The 15,588-nt window shown below is 37.3% G+C and overlaps 1 protein-coding gene across 11 annotated transcripts in view; it reads left to right on the top strand.

The window, feature by feature from the left end:
- Positions 1-15,588, top strand: part of KMT2C (lysine methyltransferase 2C) — a 195,650-nt gene that overhangs the window by 93,398 nt on the left and 86,664 nt on the right. For all 11 annotated transcript variants that reach the window (XM_051611813.1, XM_051611821.1, XM_051611823.1 and 8 more), the window contains 5 exons: positions 7,968-8,130; positions 8,825-8,996; positions 11,110-11,224; positions 12,018-12,190; positions 12,957-13,117. In XM_051611813.1, the coding sequence (XP_051467773.1) occupies positions 7,968-8,130; positions 8,825-8,996; positions 11,110-11,224; positions 12,018-12,190; positions 12,957-13,117 (784 nt within the window). The remainder of the gene's footprint in view (positions 1-7,967; positions 8,131-8,824; positions 8,997-11,109; positions 11,225-12,017; positions 12,191-12,956; positions 13,118-15,588) is intronic.

Here is a 15,588-nt window from a genome sequence, read left to right as displayed (position 1 = left end):
GCACTTAGACTTAAAAAGTTGTGCTGATCTTGCAGTTCTTTCTTCACTCTTTTTGCAGTTGTGAGTGCACAATCTCTGTAGAAATTAAGACAGTATTTTTAGGGAGAAAACAATCCCAAGCTTTTGAAAGTAAGGCTTCTAAACTAAAAACTAAAAAACTTGAGATAAATTGTATGTAGTGTCCTGCTTAGTATCCTAAAGGAGCTCTATGAAAGAAATGAAGCTACAACTGTTTGGCAAGGTAGTCTCTCAGTTGCCATAACTAACTGTTTTTTTCTCCCTCATGCAATCCACAATTTTTTTCGATACGTACTTTTTTCCCCCTCTACAAATTAAGCACAGTCCTAGAAGTAACAGGTTTCTTTAATGCAGAGTCCTTTTAAGAGGTCTATTTTATGCACTAAATACATATTTCATCTGCATTCCTTTGTGTTCTAAGGTATACATAGCAGTAGTTTTACATATGTGTGTCTGTTCACTGCTTTATCTATGTCTCTGTGTTCATGTGTTGCCTTTTAATTGTCTGGCTATATTTTCCTTTCATCAGGGAAAAAAAGGAAAAGGTTCCTTCCAAACTGCAGGTTTAAAACCATTATGGCTACATACAGACCTCTGCTATTTGAGCTGGCTAAATGATACCAATATAGAACTAGGAGCCAGAGAACACCCTTGTAGTCTTCATCAAATTTCAGTTGCCTCAGGCTTCTGAAGTTTTGCTGAAATTGATTTTTTAGCCACTTCCACTTTTCCTTGTTTTTCCTGCAAGCCCTCTCCTTAACCTTTCTATTCCCTTTCCCCAAGTTCCTTTTGAGATCCATTTCCTGTGTCTTGATGCATCAGTTCCCTCAGCTCTTCATCCAATTTTATTACCCAGTTTAAGTTGATTGGCCCTTGAAGTGTCATCCCTGTCCCTCCTCAGCTTCCATCTCAGTCCATGGTTTCTCCTCCCAGTCTCATCAGACTCGCTCATACAGTGTAGTTAGTCCCATTTGTCTCTTTGACCCATATTTGTCCATCTGCCTGTGTACTGGTTATTCTCATTCCCCAGATGATTTAAGTGACAGTAGTATCAAGAGCCATAGGGATGTCTGCTTTCCATTCCAGTTGCTTGTTGTGCTTAGGCTTAGAGTATTTGTTACAGACTTCCTCTCTCTAATCCTGGTCAGACTGAAGCAATCTTTGCAGAGGATACACGTAGTCTGGTAAGTGCTAGAAATTGGAGAGGGTCAGTCATGATCAATGAGAGTAGATTTTTCTGTGTTTTTTCACTGACAACCTTTGGAAGTGTTTTTTGTTAGAAAAGAGTTTTCTCAAGCTTGGTCACATCTGGATAGATCTACAGGGTAAGGGCAAGATTTGCATCCCCCAGACTAAAATTCCTGCCAAATTGCAAGTCTTGTGAGTGAGGTTGTTTTTAAGATGAGAAGAATGTTTTTCTTACTGACTTCTCTATTCTCAGAAATGGGTGGAAAGTTTTGACTAAGTGTTTGAAAAGTATTTAAAAGAAATTAGGCATGTGAAGCTTGAGCCCAGCGTTTTATCATTCAGAAAACTTAAATGAATAGAACATAATTTATATGGAAGCCTTGGTAAGCAGTACTCATTCACATCCCTTCCTTGATAGTGCCACACTGACAAAACCTTTGGTGTGGACTTCATGGTGTTACCAACAGAGAACTTTTGTCATATAAATTTAGACCTCCCTGTGGATGTGTCTGTGAGCTGTGTTTAAATTCTGGTTACAGGTAATGGAGATCTGGCTGGTATTGTCAGTAGAGCCTGAAAATAGGCACCCATTGTTTGATCAACTGAATTGCAATTAGGTAAATTCCATAAAATTACTGAGCCTTTATTAAGAGCAATGGGAGCTTAAATACTTGGCACATACATAAACACAAAATGTAGAGCCTGTAGCTTAAATGTCTTCATCTCAAGCCTTATGTCTTCTGGAAGCACAGTGTGACTGCGTCAGCAGTAAATTCTCCTTTCGCTGAGTTTCTATTAAATTGCTTTGCAAATTTAATGATGCCAGCCTAGCTATGGCTGTAGAGGATCTCTAGCATAGATATAACCTGTAGAAGGCTCAAGCTACTTCAGAATCTTTATATGTGATTTAGGAACATGGGAGCTGTGCTGGATTAGACAGAAAGTTGACTTCATCCCAGTATCTTCTGCAATGACCAGTAACAGATGCCTGGAGAAGATCATTAAACAACAAGCTTGTAGCAATGTTTCCCCCAATTATTTTATTTTTTTTTTCAAGCCTCCAACAGTTTGTGGCTCAGACTGTGCTCTGCCAACAACAAAAAAAAATGTCTACACATACTTCTTAAGACTTTCCAAGCATGAATCAAATGGAATTGGCACAATAGTCTGTTTAGTGAGCCTGCCAAAAAGCAGCCTTAAACCAAAGTTGATGATTTCTGTTCTTGCCTTGTTTGTCCTGAATTTGCTGATGCTGAAGCCTAATAATCACAATTTAAATTACATTAAAAGTTATTGACCTTCTCATTGTTGACATGCTAACTAAACAACAGGCTCCTGTGTGCCCTTCTGTTGCAGTGGTTGTTAGATGAGGGTTAATGGAATGGTTGGTTGTTAGCTGTGGGGAAGCTCAGACTTGCTCAAAACATTTACATTATGCTAAATCTTGTGGAAAGTGAAAAAGTGAATAGAAAAATGATTTTCTCCTGAAAGTGTGAAAAAAGCAGCAAAGGCAGAGTCTGGAGGAAATCAAAGGCACGCAGTTATTCCACTGGTTTATATAAAGATGAGGAGAACACAACTTCAAGCCAGGCACACAAACCCTACTGTGGAGCTTCTGAGTAGGCAGGGTTTGGGAACATTTCTGGTTTTATGTGGAAGGATTTATGTGCCACAAGGTTTGCATGGTTTCCTCTCTACCTATTTCACGTATCAAACAAAATATACTATCTCCATTAGCAAACTTGTTTCTTACAGATTATTAATCTATCACAGCTATTATGAAAAATACTGCTGAAAAATATAAATTGTTCACATGTTTAGATGCCTTGATATCAACACCATTTATTTAATGTAATTTGTTATAACGGTGAAAAAAGGAGGCAACTGGTGGGAAGGAGGAACAAAGTAGCGAGTTGTAGGGCCTGAAATATCCACACTTGGAGCAACTTTTGCTTTGTGTCTTGATTGCGTGTGCTGCGTCACTGATAGTGCTATTTAGTTATCATCATTTGTATCTTCTTACCTTTGTTCCTTATTCCTATTTAGATAACTGGGCAGATTAGGGAGTGATGGAGTATCTAGTCAAGAATTCTGCATTAGAAGTGAGTCTAAGTGAGCTTGGCCAAATGGCACCTCTTCTGGTTGTCCCGTGTGTTTTCATATACTTTTAGAAGCAAAATTTGATACTTTGTTTCTACAATTGTGATTATTTTTTTAAAAAAACTTACTTCAGAGTACTTGGCATGATGTGGATGCTATCTCTGTTCAAGACATTTTAATTTTAAATTACAGGTACAAGATTTTAATTTCTTCAATTCGGTTTGTGTTAAGGATTGAGGAACAAAAATACTTGATCTCTAATTGAATTGCTTGCTACAAATTTAATTTCCAAATTTGTTACATGATTAATACAAAATTAAAAAAAAAAAAAAATTAAGGTTATTTCCAGTACTTCTGGAAATGCATGTTATTTAGTACCTTTTCTAATCAGTAGTTGAATTGAAAGCCATTAATTGGTTTTTATGTTAACATTTTACTGCATTGCTCTTAGATGCTTTGTGGTACTTAAAACAATGTATTTGACACGAGCATTGCTAATGATGATTAGTGTCTATAAGCAATAGAAAGCTTTTTCTAGATCACGGAGTAATGAGGATTATCAGAATTACCAGGAACATACTTCATTTATCACTGTTTATACTAAAATTTCTTTGCCGTCTCATTAATGACGGGATGTTAAGGTCCAGTTCTCCTTAGTTACAGGTTTGTATGAGAGCAGTTTCAGTAGCTGAACAGTCTGAAATATGTTCTTACAGGTAACACATTGAATTGTTTAACCAAGGACAGATGGCTTGTGTGCATTTTTGGGTACACTATCATAAAATTGCTTCTTGTTATCATGGTTTTTCTCAGCTGACCCTTTTAAAGCAAAATAAATTCATAATCAGGGGGGAAAAAAAAGTGGCAATACCTAATACTAATGATGTAGGGAGGTTGGAAAGATGCAACTAGTATACTATTGTCACCAGTTTGTCCATCTGTTTCCATTAAAGCCAGTAGCATTTATGACATTCAGCAGAGCTTCCAAGCCACAGGCAGAACTAACCTCTTTGTTCAGTTGGTTTTGGTGTAACTGTGATTTCTAGCATGGTGATAGTGGCTTTGTCTTCCCTGAAATTCTCTCTCTGATTTCTGCTTCTGTATTTCATGGGGGATGTGTTCCCATACAACTAGAAAAGATAGGAAATGACTGATCAGGTTTTCTTGTATTTTCTGTTAGTTCACTTACTTCTTCCACTTTCACTGTATTTGTGTGACAGTGTCATGTTTGATCTAATGGTATTAGTGAATAAAGGGAAATTTAAAATAAAACTGAAAGACCATGTAGCTATTTGCTTTTAAAAATGAGATCCTTTTCTGTCTATATGAAAAAAAAAAATCAGATGTAGAAATAAAAAAGTGAAAAGGACCAAGCAGAAGGTAGCGTGGACAATTTTAAATGATGGAAATGACAATAGTGAGAAGTAGCAGCATTATGGATGGGATCAGAGCTTTCTTGCTATGGATGAGTGCAGTAGGAGCTTGTGGAAGACAACAGTTGGTAACCAGTGAAGGACTTTTTGAGAAGGAACACAGTCTGCTGACTCTCTTTAGTGACATTTATTTTATTGAATGTACTCTGAGTAAGTAATGAACTCTCTCTCTAGCTTTCTGACACCTTGTACATTTATTTTGTTTTCTGTAGAACACGGACTGTAGAATTACTTGATCCATGACCAAAACAGTGTTTGGCTTGCTTTGACAGTTTATCATTTTCCTTTACCTGCCCTTTGAATACTTTGATTCAGCTTATATAAGATTCTTATAAGATCAGCTTATATATGATTCAGCTTCACATAAGTTCTTATTTTGTGTTCATTCTAATGAAACTGAAGACTCTGCTGTCTCTGTTACTGTCCTCATACAGTGTGGTAAAGACAGTTGCATTTCATGGGTAACACAATTTATTCCTTCCATCCTTCCATCTCCTACTGTCCTGATGCCGTGTTTTAGTAACAGAGAATAAAGTAGTATTTGTTACTGAGTGTGTTTAGCAGAGGGTTTTTTTTGTTGTTTTGTTTTTGTTTTTTCAAAATATATTTTTCTGTTCACATCTTCACTTTGTTGGGAATGTCAGCTAATTGTAATAGCTGCATACTTCTGGGGTCATAGCATGTGGCCTGGTTTCAGAGAAGTGCTGGCTTCTAGTGCTGGAAAAGTAACTCTTCTCATCAACAGCTGTTGCCAAAAAAAATTCCCTTTGGGCATTTGTTTCTTCAGACTCTTTATCTCTCTTATAAATTCAGGAAATGTTGATATTCTGTGCTTTTTATTTGCTTCAGATGATATATACCACATTGTTTTTAAAGTGTGTGTTTTACTTTGCTGCCAAATGCTTTTCATTGCCAGTGCAGTTTAGCAGATGGGTTTGAAGGGTTCAATTAAATGTAATTTGGGCTTCCATTTTCTTCCAGCATCTTTCCATGATTTCTTAAATCAACATCAACATTTTTCAAGGCTTTACAGTAATATTGTAGCTTGCTCTTTTCTAATAATTTCATCATTTAGTCATATAGCATTTGGAAAAAGTATATTCTGATTTTAAATTTGTTATGTATTGTTGTTTGGTGGCTTTGAAAAACAGATGAGGCTTAAAAATTCCATTAATAATGCTATTTTAATCCATTATTCCCAGCTTTTAGTCAATGTTGGATTCTTAGAGTGCTTGCACATCTCATAAAATTTTCTTTCCCAGTTAGATAACTCCTAAGGATTAATTAGTCTCTGTTGAATATTTTTTTGAGGGACGTTTTGGACCTTACTTCCTCCCAAGTTGCCATTCCTAGTTTTTCTTACCAAGAAATGTCTTTGAAATGTCTGTGACAGCCTGGCTGTCAGAGTTAGGCCTCAGTTATTTTCTGAGCCCTCTCAGCCGGCAGTAGGAATGCCAGGTACAAAACAGTGCAGTGGGTTGCATGCTGCTTGTGCAGCTGCAGTTTGTGAAGTGGGAGACTGTGCTGTGTTTTCATCACTTCACACCTAAGTTCAGGATTTACCTTCTACAGCAGCCTCAGTCAGTGTTTACTGATTATATTGTTCCCTAAATGAGTTTCTTGCATGAATCTGGTTTTATTGGCAGTCCTTAAGCTTAGTTAGTGTTGCTGCCTTCTTGACTTGCTTCAGGAGCTCCGTGTAACTGCTTGTCTTTTCCCTCCTCCACTCTGCATTGCAGCTGGTAAAGTAGCAGAATGTATCTTTTCCATACTGTTAGTAGGTGTTCAAGACATGGGTAGAGGTGAGATGTCTTGTAGATAGGAGAACTACACTAAACATTGTGGCACAGCAACATGGCAGTAGCTCTCCTTTATCCTTGCTTTAATTTCTGTGCTGAAGTGTTTTATCATTTTACACTGCAGTTGTATTTAGCATAAATTAGTATTTTTTCTTTCCCTTGTCCAGCAGTTGTGGTGCAGGCAGATATTTTGCTGAAGACATTGATTTAATCCGGTTTTAAGAATGTCAGTGTTGCTGTTAAGACAGGCAGCTTTGTGATTTGTATTTTCATATGGGCTGGTTTTGATATCTGTGGACTTGTAGTAGCAGTATTTCATGCCTCCTTCCATGCCAGGCTTGGAACCACAGAAGAATTATGGTAATAAATACTGTCTGTAGTCTAGGAATTAAGCAGATGCAGTATGTAACTTTGATTTGGTATTTGTCCATATTTGGATGTTCCGTAACACTTGAGCTAGAAATCAAACATGCCAGGGTTAGTATTATATTTTTATTATGAAAAACAGGAGTTGGCTAAGCTCAGTTTTTGCTGCAGGTTATGTATGCCTTCCTGTGAGCCACTGACCTGTCTTTTCTTGAGTTTACTCCACATTTTATGGTGCTTTGCCTTAGCCTTATAAAGTATTGTTGCCTTGGTGAAAAAGTGCAAAAGCATGTTACAGTGCTTCAGGGACTGTAATGAATCCAAAAAGACTGATTAACTGAATCAGAAAGGTGTGGGTGATTTTTACAAGCAGGCTGATGGAATCTGTTCCCTCTTGACTGGAGAACTGGAGGGTTATTGGGTAGTTCTTTCCACAGAATTACTGCCTTGCTAATGTGACTATGGTCCCTAATAATAATCACGTTTGGTTTTGATTTCTCGAAATTTAGCGGTGATGCGTGTGTAGCCTTGAAAGGAGAGATGAGAAGAAAGTGCTAGGTTATGCAATGCATTATCATCCCAGGGAGAATTGTTTAATGTCAGTAAGATTTTTGGTAAAACACAGTATTTTGCTTCCATTTGCATTTCTGATTACAGTGTCCACTTAGTTTTCAATTACAGCTTACAGAGCTATGTGGTTTTTAGTTATAACCTGTTGACAGCATAGTGTGGTCTGCCTTAATTACTCAGAATAAGTCTCCAAGCCTGTTTACTGAAGGTTAATTTAGCTCAAGTTAGATGACATACAGAAGGAAAGTGCTTTTCTGTGAAAAGAATAATCTTGGTTATCAGAGTGTGTTTAGAGTGTGTTTTGTTAAAACATTTCAAGTTTGAAAAATCTAGGACTGCCACTGAATGACACAGTCCACTAGTTTCCTACTCCTCAGTACTCATTCACTTCTGTTGGCTGAGGTGTTTGTTAAATGGGACTGGGGAACATATCTGGATGAAAAATTACAATTAAAAATAGTTTTTGAACAATTTGTAATGTTTTTTTTTTCAGAGATGTGCATATTGTAAGCACCTTGGAGCCACTATCAAATGCTGTGAAGAGAAATGTACCCAGATGTACCATTACCCCTGTGCTGCTGGAGCAGGCACATTTCAGGATTTCAGTAACTTGTCCCTCCTTTGTCCAGACCATATTGATCAGGCTCCTGAAAGATGTGAGTACACAGCATCCAAATGGTATGATTAGTACCAGGTTTTATGAAAACTGTTCAGTGGTAGGATCAGACTAAGAGTGCATTTGTTTAGACCTGTTTTCCCAGTTCATGTACTCAAGAGTTCACGTATGTTTAAGTATGACAAAGACTCAAGTCCATACTCTCCTGTTTTTAAAGACTGACAGTGGTGCACAGCAAAGTTTGTGTTTTTCCTTGATGTTTTAGTGGCAGAGCATTGGAAGCATTTACTCATTAGGCTGGTTCTCCTTCAGGTTTTTGTTCAAGTTGACAGGCTTGCTTACTTGCCCTGACTCAGGTTAGAGCAATCATGTTGCAAACACTTCAGCTAAATAATAGGTTTAGATCAGTTAGGAACTTTATTTTGTACTTGTTCTAAAGAAGGTTTGGTCCTAAAGCTCTCAGTTTTATCTTGAGGAGAATAAAACTGTTTCTTTCTGGTAAGACTTTATTAAGGTTTAAAATTAATGTACTTTTGTTACGAGAAGATTAGTTGAATATATCAGAAAACCAAGTGAAAGGAGTAGTTATTAAATATACTAATTAAATTTGAATTTCATAAGAATGATCAAGTTTTATATGCATAAGAAATACTAAAGAATTTCTTGGCTTCATTGGGTTCATTGAATTGTTCATTCTGAATGAAATAATAATTGAAAAAATGATTTCTTTGTAGCAAAGGAAGAAGCAAATTGTGCAGTGTGCGACAGCCCTGGAGACCTCTTAGATCAACTTTTTTGTACTACCTGTGGCCAACATTACCATGGGATGTGCCTGGACATACAAGTTACACCTTTAAAAAGAGCAGGTTGGCAGTGTCCTGATTGCAAAGTGTGCCAGAACTGCAAGTAAGTGAGACTTAAAGGATGTGGAATCATAGACCCATATAATGGTTTGGGTTGGAAGGGACCTTAAAGATCATTGAGTTCCCACCCCCCTGTATGGGCATGGATACCTCCCACTAGATCAGGTTGCTCGAAGCCCAATACAACCTGACCTTTGAATACTTCCAGTGATGGGGCCAGCCACAACTTCCTTGTGCCAGTGTCTCACCACCCTCATCGTGAAGAATTTCTTTGTAATTTCTAACCTAAATCTGCCCTCTTCCAGTTTAAATCCATTACCCCGTGTCCTCTCGCTACATGCCCTTAAGAAGATTCCCTCCCCAGCTTTCTTGTAGTCCCCTTCCAGGTACTGGAGGGTGGCTAGTAAGGTGTCCCTGGACCCTTCTCCTCTCTAGTCTTTATTCCAAAAAGCATAGATTGTTTGTCCAGATAAATATTTTATGTTAATATATTAAGTAGCTGAACAAACGGTTGTGTTGGGAGCTTTCTTCTAAAAGAGCTGAGCTGGAACTCCTGTCCATTGTACCCCTGCTGTTACCTTGGCAGGTTCTGAAGATAAGCAAACTTTCTGACCTTTTCCTCCTTTCATACAGGAGGATTTTTATTGAATTTACCAAATTAACAAATTAGTTCAATGTAGTGCCTTTACAGTCTGGGAACCTGTGTCCTTTCTCAGCTGCCACTTCAGCTGTGCATGAAGTAGGTACATGAAGTAGCTACCTACATAAGTAGGTAGGTCCCCTGCTTTAGGCCCTCACTTCTGTTTTGTAGTATCTTTCAGGGGCAGTTAATGAGTCAATGTGGAAACAAAAACATGGCTTAGTTGAGCAAAGAAAAAAACAATTATATGATCATGATTGAATTATTACACCACACAAATACTGAGACAACTAAACATGATTGTTGCAATGTTACAAAGTTTCACTTAGAAAACTGACTCCTCTACGCATGTTCTCATACACGTGTTCTTCTGCTTGTCAGTTTTTTTTTTAAGGGGCTTTACTTGAAGAGTTTTGTTCAGCTTTACTTGATTCAGCTGGGACCATGTGAAGGAAAAAAGCCACTTCACCACTGCCTCGTTTACCTGATCAGTCAGTGCTGCTGTTTTCCAAGCAGAACACTCAGTGTTTGCTAGCGTTCAGATTCACCCACTTTAAAGATTGTTCCCTAATCACACACAGCTGATAGCAAATGCCAGCAAAGAAGTTAAAGTAGTGAAGCTTATTCTAAAAAGTACCCCTAAAAATGTTGTGCTGGGTAAATACAATATTTGCTAACAAATCTCTTTAGTGGAAAACTAGAAGAAAACGTGGTGGTTTCACACCTGTGATGCTATGCAGTATATCAGTTTCATGCCAGTGTTAAAGAATAGCATCTGAAGCTTATCTCCATACAAAGAGAGCATTTGCTGTTTATTTTAAAATATCAGGTCTCCCAGTTAAGGAAGTGTTGACTAGTATGTGTAATGCCATATATTTTAAAGCTTTATCAAGGCAAGTCTTGTTCTATACTTATTTATTGGATTAATTTGTTTAAACTAAGGCAGAACACAGTGCCTTTAGATAGTACCAACCTATTTGTCTTATTCTCTGTGAATTTGTTTTATTGCGGAAGCTTGTGGTAGAGCTCTATAATACCTGATGGCAGGAAAATTGAAATCCCTTCCTTTAATGTTTGTTTTGCTCTTGCAGTCATGTTGGTTGACATTGTAGGAGCTCTGGTAGTCAGAGTTGATGACTCTTTTCATTGGGAAAAACAGATTATTTGTAGGAGCAAGTACAGTGTTCTTTTCAAAAAGAAAAAAATATGTATTTCAGATTTTGGACTGATTTCAGTACAGAAAGGTCATTAAATCTGCTTACATCTGTGTAAATTAAAGCAGGATAATTTCTAGAAGTTGGAATGGTTGTACAGGCTCAGCACCTGCTGAAGTAAGCATAGTGATTTTCAGTCATAAATATGGATTTGAAGGCATTATCTTTGGAGAGATTTGTGTTATTCATATAATTTCATGTGCTCAGTTACGTGTCTTCCTTTTTAGATTTTTTAATGAAATAGATTTTTTTTGTTATGGCTTGTTTAAATATTTTTTTTAATCACTTATTATTTTTCTTAGACATTCTGGGGAAGACAACAAGATGCTGGTGTGTGATACATGTGACAAAGGCTACCACACTTTCTGTCTCCAGCCAGTTATGGATGCTGTACCAACAAATGGCTGGAAATGTAAAGTAAGTTGAAAGGTTTCAGAATAATTCCTTGTGATTATGGGGGCCCAAATGTTGTTATCCACATTAAAGTGTCATAGGTGTATTGTGGACTGCTGTTGCTGTGTAACATAACTTGTGATTTCTGAAGGAATCCCTCTTGTGTGTAGCCACATGGCTCTGCAGCTGCTCTGGGTGGGCAGCTGTCAGTGCAGTGGCTGATGCAGCCCCATAGGGGAAAAGAGGACTGTAGTATCCAGGTGAAGTGGATAACCTTCACTTAACCTTCACAGCTGCTCTCATGATCTAATGTAAACTAAAATGTAAATTTAAAACCTCTGCTGTAGTGTAGGTAATCCATTACATGAGCACTCTTTATATTCAGCTACCTCATGCTTACCAGAGCAGCAGTTCTGCAGCTCAGGGGTTTCTTTGCATTTAAAGAGAGCAGGATGAATTTTTTGGTTTATCAGTAACTTTGTAAGTAATAATAAAAATAGGATTTCAGCGTAACAAGGGAAGTCCCTGTATAGAAGATGTGTGTGTTTTCATAGTATGACAGTTAAAAAACAACTGAGATTAGAAATAAAAAAGTTTGGTCTCACAATACCGCTCTCAAGTCACTGAGCAGTGCAAGGAGACTCTTCTTGCTGTTGCACAAGCTCCTCATGCTCTGTTATTGATTCCTGGATAACTTATTGGTGTCATCAAGAATAAAAAACTTTATTTAACTTAATTATAACCAAGAAAATGTCAGTTAATGGCAGTACTATCACATTGTGAACATAACTAACAACTACATTCTTGTGATCTCTAGAACTGTAGAGTATGTGCTGAGTGTGGCACACGAACGAGTTGTCAGTGGCACCATAATTGTTTGGTATGTGACAGTTGTTACCAACAGCAAGACAACTTATCTTGTCCTTTCTGTGAAAAACTGTGCCTCCAAGACTTCCAGAAAGATATGTTGCATTGTCACATGTGCAAAAGGTAAGAACCCTAATCTTTGTTTCACTGTACTAAAATGCCTAAAGCTTATAGTGAGCTGTGTGACCGGAATGCATTTCTGTTAAGGGTGTAGACTGTCTTGTCATGAACAATACTGTAGCATCTTGTTGGGCAGCATCTTGATCCTTCATCCCTAAACAAAATGAACAGTTGGAGGTAATCTTATTATAATATTAGCAAGTAAATATTAATTGGCAATTACTTGAGGTGTACAGAGAATTATGTGCTGCTGCTACTGCTGCTTCTTACATTCCATCTATTTTGTGAGTAAGCAGACCAGAAGAGTCATCATCCTAGCTTTTAAAGACTGTTGGTTTTTTTTTAATTTTGATTGTGTGTTCTCTGTTTCATTTGATGTGTTTTGCTATGATAATAATAATAATAATAATAATAATAATAATAATAATAATAATAATAATAATAATAATAGACACTATTGGGAACCTGTTAAGAATGTAGGCTGTGTTCCACGTTCAGTGCTGTGCAATGTCTCGATACTGCTGGAGATGTTGTGGTGTCCATTTGGCTTTAGTGACAGTTCAGGTCTTCATATTTAAATGTGTTCACTGTTTGACATACTGATGTATCATGCTTATTTCTCTAAAAATTCTCCATAGTAGAACATGGGTTGAATTTTGTTATTTTCCCAGAGTAATGTAAAACAGTGCTATTCTTAAATTGATTTTTACTAGGATACTTTATGGTTTTTTTTATTAAAATCATGATGACTCTAAATCAATCTCCCTAGGTGGATTCACGTAGAATGTGACAGGTGTCCAGGTAGTGAATTGGAGTCTCAGTTGAAGGACTACATCTGCACTCTTTGTAAACAAGGAGAAGGGGATCAGATTCAGTCATGTGATATAATGGACACTTCTGAACTCATTCCTGAACCTGACAATGTAACAGGTAATCAGATGTAATCTTTATATTTCCAAAATGCTAACATAAAAAATAAATACCTGCAGCCATCTCACAAAGTCTTTTGTCAACCAGCCACTTATACTCAGTACTCTGTGGAGTTCATCCATTCCTGTGTTTAGCATCAGCTTCTCAAGCAATCCATGGGTGAGCTGTCTCTTCAATATCATTTCTGGGTTTGTGGCTTCAGGATCCTGTATTAAAAACATGGGCAAGGAAGCACCTTGGTGGTGTCTCTCAACCTTCCAGCTCCAGCTTCCCAGCCTGTAGCAATAAACTTTTTTTTTTACTTTTTTTTTTTTTTTTTTTTTCCCCTCCTGGTGTGGTACAGTTCATAAACGTATTCCTTTGACAGCCTAACTGTTTTATTCATTTGTTCTTAAATACCAGGTGTAGACGTTCCTGGAGACATCCAGTTTCCTTGTTTCCCTCTTTCCCTTTTGGTATTTGTCTGTCTCATAGTGCCCATTTTCCTCACTGTGTCCAGGTAGGACACAGCAGTGGAAACTAGACTGTGGTCAAGGGACAGGTATATTTAACTAAAAAGCTTTTAGCAGGTGTCCTTTTTCAAAATAATATATGATCAGTTATCTTGTTTCTGAGAGATTCTGACCTAAGTAGACAAATTAAGCAAAAGGTGGAAAGTTGCAGAAAAGTGTATTTTTTTAATAATTATTCAGTAACATAAGGAAGCACAGAGAGAAATTGGATCTGTTGATCTGAGTCTGGTGGGTCATCCACAAGACCTGTGTGATCTGAATGCCTCTGTGTATTTCACACCATGTGCTCTGGTGGATAGCACCTACTCTCATGCAGGCTGAACTTCCTAAGAAAAGGACAGTTGTGAATGAGTTTGGAAGCAAGGTAAAATCTTAACAGATTAACTGCACTGCCATGTGCATTTTCAGTGCTTAAACAGCAATGTTTGTACATTGGTCTTTTGTTAAAAGAAATTGAAAAGCTCTGTTTTAGAAGGCATCTCTATTGTCAAAAACCTGGTAATTTTTGACTGGAAAGGGGAAGTGTTGGACTACAACAAAACTCTTCATTTTTGTGTGTTCAAGCCGATGTTTTGTGTAAACAAATTCCTTTGATTTTAGCCTGTGCATGTAAGGACAAACCTTTCATGAACAGTAAAGCAATGGTTAAAAAGATAACCCTGGAGGAAAGGCAGTGACAGTAGGTAAATGTATATGAAAAAGCAGAACCCTGTCAGTGAACATGTGCACCAAGTTGGAAAAAGTGGCAACTTCAACCTTTGAAGATCACTTCCTTTCTGAAAGGTTAGCAGAGACTGTTGGACTCTAAGGCAGTGTACTTAGAACATTTAGGGAGATGTCTGAGTAATATCCAAAAGCTTACAGTGGAAAAACTCCCAATCTTCTACTGAAAACTTTTTTATAAGTAACAGGTTTATTTGAAAGACTAAAGTTTGACTTAAAACTTCTGTTAGGATTTCTAGGTAGTAGAAGCACTGACAGGAATACTCTTCTCCCCAAGGAAGAACAGGACTGTCATCTCAACAACTGGGAGTAATCTGGAGCTATTACATCAGTACAGTCATGCAGTGTTTTATACCCAGGAGAGTGCTTTTGTACATTAAAATCAGATTTGGAGCCAATCTAAATGATCATTTACTCAAAGTTAGAAATTCCACTTTAAAGCTGACAGTCTGAGAGCTGTATCTAGGTGCTAAAAGTAGCATCACCTAATAGTTCCTGGCTTTTTGAACTCTATAAAGACACTTTCCTGAAAAGAAAGCTATATTTGTTTGACTTTTTTTGTCCTAAATTCCATGGAGGATCTGTTCCTTTTGATTTAACACTTAGCATACACTTCAGTTTTTCTGTTCCTACTTTGTCTGGTGCATATTAATTAATTTCCTTAACTGAAAAAGCTTTTACATGAGGAAAAAACCAAATATTTCCTGGTTTTGTGCTCTATAATGATACTGTTACCCAAAGAAGCACTCAGTAGTGCCTTTTCCATGCAAAATTCCTTTATTTAATATGAGGAGCTCACAGATTAAGGTATCTTAGGTCTAAAGTAGCAAAATTTAGTTTTCATGTTGTGGAACAGGTAGGTTGGAAATCAGTGTTCCAAGTGCTGCTAGTACATGGAACCTCTTATCTGTACCATAAGTCGCTGTCGTATTTGTATAAAAATTAGAAGTCCTGTTGAATTTAGCACACTGGAATTTGAGAAGAGACTTTCTTGTATTGCTCAGGTAATTCAAAAGTCTGTGACTATGTGTAAATTAAGTTTGCACAATGAAGTGTATATAATTGCTTTACTGACATTTTCCTCTACCTGAGAGGTATAAAATAGCTTCAGTGTTAATTAGAAAAAGGCTCTTAAAGGAGCACTGTATAGTCTCTCTAAGTTTCTCAATGACCTGATTTGTCCTAACTCCTATCATTAAGTGTCATTCTTTTTAGCCAAAACGTCAAACAGTGACA

The sequence above is a fragment of the Apus apus genome, chromosome 2 (genome assembly GCF_020740795.1).
Source record: "Apus apus isolate bApuApu2 chromosome 2, bApuApu2.pri.cur, whole genome shotgun sequence".
Classification (NCBI taxonomy): domain Eukaryota; kingdom Metazoa; phylum Chordata; class Aves; order Apodiformes; family Apodidae; genus Apus; species Apus apus.
This window is presented reverse-complemented; position numbering and strand designations above follow the sequence as displayed.